This window comes from Rhincodon typus, unplaced genomic scaffold, assembly GCF_021869965.1.
Source record: "Rhincodon typus isolate 14 unplaced genomic scaffold, sRhiTyp1.1 hic_rhity00001185, whole genome shotgun sequence".
Lineage (NCBI taxonomy): Eukaryota > Metazoa > Chordata > Chondrichthyes > Orectolobiformes > Rhincodontidae > Rhincodon > Rhincodon typus.
This window is the reverse complement of record NW_025966823.1, coordinates 22,254-24,136: the sequence shown is the minus strand read 5'-3', so window position 1 is coordinate 24,136 and position 1,883 is coordinate 22,254. Positions and strand designations below refer to the sequence as shown.

General features: G+C 43.8%; 1 protein-coding gene across 1 annotated transcript in view; it reads left to right on the top strand.

Moving 5' to 3' along the window:
• Positions 1-904: 904 nt before the first annotated feature.
• Positions 905-1,883, top strand: part of LOC125481197 (1-phosphatidylinositol 4,5-bisphosphate phosphodiesterase gamma-1-like) — a gene marked incomplete at both ends in the record, with an annotated part of 4,634 nt that continues 3,655 nt past the window's right edge. Inside the window, one exon of the mRNA XM_048592425.1 lies at positions 905-1,001. Within this exon, the coding sequence (XP_048448382.1) occupies positions 905-1,001 (97 nt within the window). The remainder of the gene's footprint in view (positions 1,002-1,883) is intronic.

Sequence of the window (1,883 nt, the reverse complement as noted above, 5' to 3'; positions counted from 1 at the left end):
TTCCATTCCCCTTGAAATAAAGACCAACAGTCCATTTTCCTTTCCTATTACCCACTGAACTTGTATACTCATTTTTTGTGATTAATGCACAAGGACTGTCAAGTCCCTCTTTGCTACTGCTTTTTGCAGTCTTCCCCCATTTTTATAATATTCAGCTCTTCTATTCTTCCTACCAAAGTATATAACCTCACATTTTCCCACATTATATTCCATCTGCCAAGTTTTTGCCCACTTGCTGAGGCTTTCTTTTCTGGTAGCATAGGTTCCTCTGGTGGTCCTCTGGAAAGAGGACTCCTCTCCTTTACATCAGCCCCTCCAGCAGGTCCCTGTCATAGAATCACGGTGACATCTTCCCCTTCTCAGACATCCTCTAGGAACATCCTTGACCAAGCAGGACAACTTTGGAATGTCAGTGCTCGTCCACAGTGGTTCTTTAAGATGGCATGGACAAATGGGATGCCAGTCTTTTGGCGGTCATCAGCTGAATGGTAATTTGTTCTGGGACCAAGACATGGTAAGATGGGGCAGGTAGAGGACATGAGGGATGCCGTAGGGCGAGGTACGTAGTTTACAAGGTGTGTTCGGTAAGATATGGTGAGAATTTCGACTAGACCTTCTGGTGGGATTCACTGTAAAATATGACCCAGTTCATACTTAGCCACAAATTTAAGATCCAGCCCGTAAGTATTTTTGTACTTGGTAACATAGTGGTTAGACAGTTAGAAAGTACTTAACACAAACATCAAATTAAAGTTTCAACCTGTTTCCTGACACTATCAGTTTGTATCCGTTCCTAAACATTACACTGTCCCCACATCTACCTGCCTCAATTTTACATCACTACTGTTGACTACTGTTGTCTCTGCTATGTACAGTGATTGATCTCTTCCCAATGCTTTTTCAGGTGGAAAGGAGACTACGGAGGTAAACGACAGCTTTGGTTCCCTGCCAACTATGTGGAGGAGATAATGAGCCCAAGTACTGCAGAACCAGAGAGATTGGTGAGATACTTTGATTTAGCTTAACACAAGACCTGTTCCCTCTTCCATTGACATTCAGTGGTATGACCATTGCTGCATCTCACTGTCAACATCTGGGGGCTACTTTTTAGCAGAAACTGAACAGGATCAGACGTATAAATAATGTGGCTGCCAGAGCTGGTCAGAGGCTGTGAATTCTGCAGTGAATAGCTCACCACCTTACTCCCTTGTGCCTATCCACCGTCGACAAAGACACAACTCAAATGTGATGTGACACTCTCCACTTGCCTGTGTGCAGTTCCAACAACACTCAAGAAGTTCAATGCAATTTAGGACAAAGCAGTCCCTTTGATTCACACCCCATCCGCCACCTTCAACATCCATTCTTCAACACCAACACACAGCAGCAGTGTGTAATATCTACGAGATGCACCACAGAAACTCTTTCAACAGCAGCTTCCAAACTAACAATGTCTACCACCTGAAAGAACGGGGGCAGCTACTTGGGAACGCCACCAGCTCCAAGTCACACACCATCCTGTTTTGGAAATATATTGCTACTCTTTAACTGGCAAAGGAGCAAATCATGGAACTCCCTTCATAAAATCACTCTGTACTTACACCCCAAGCAGATCTGTGACCAGTGGTGGACATAGATTTAATTAAAAGAGAGCAAGTTTAAAGGAGATGACAGAAGCAGGTTTTTTACACTTGAAATGCACTGCCAAAGGAGGTGGTGGAGACGAATACAATAGCAATGATTAAGAGGCGTCAAGACAGATAAATGGCAAAAGTTTTTAGTTTAGAAAGGCATCGTGTATTGGTACAGTCTTGGTGGGCCGAAGGGCCTGTTCCTGCGCTGTGCTGTGTTTTTTTCTTCTCAAGGACAGTTAACGCATATCC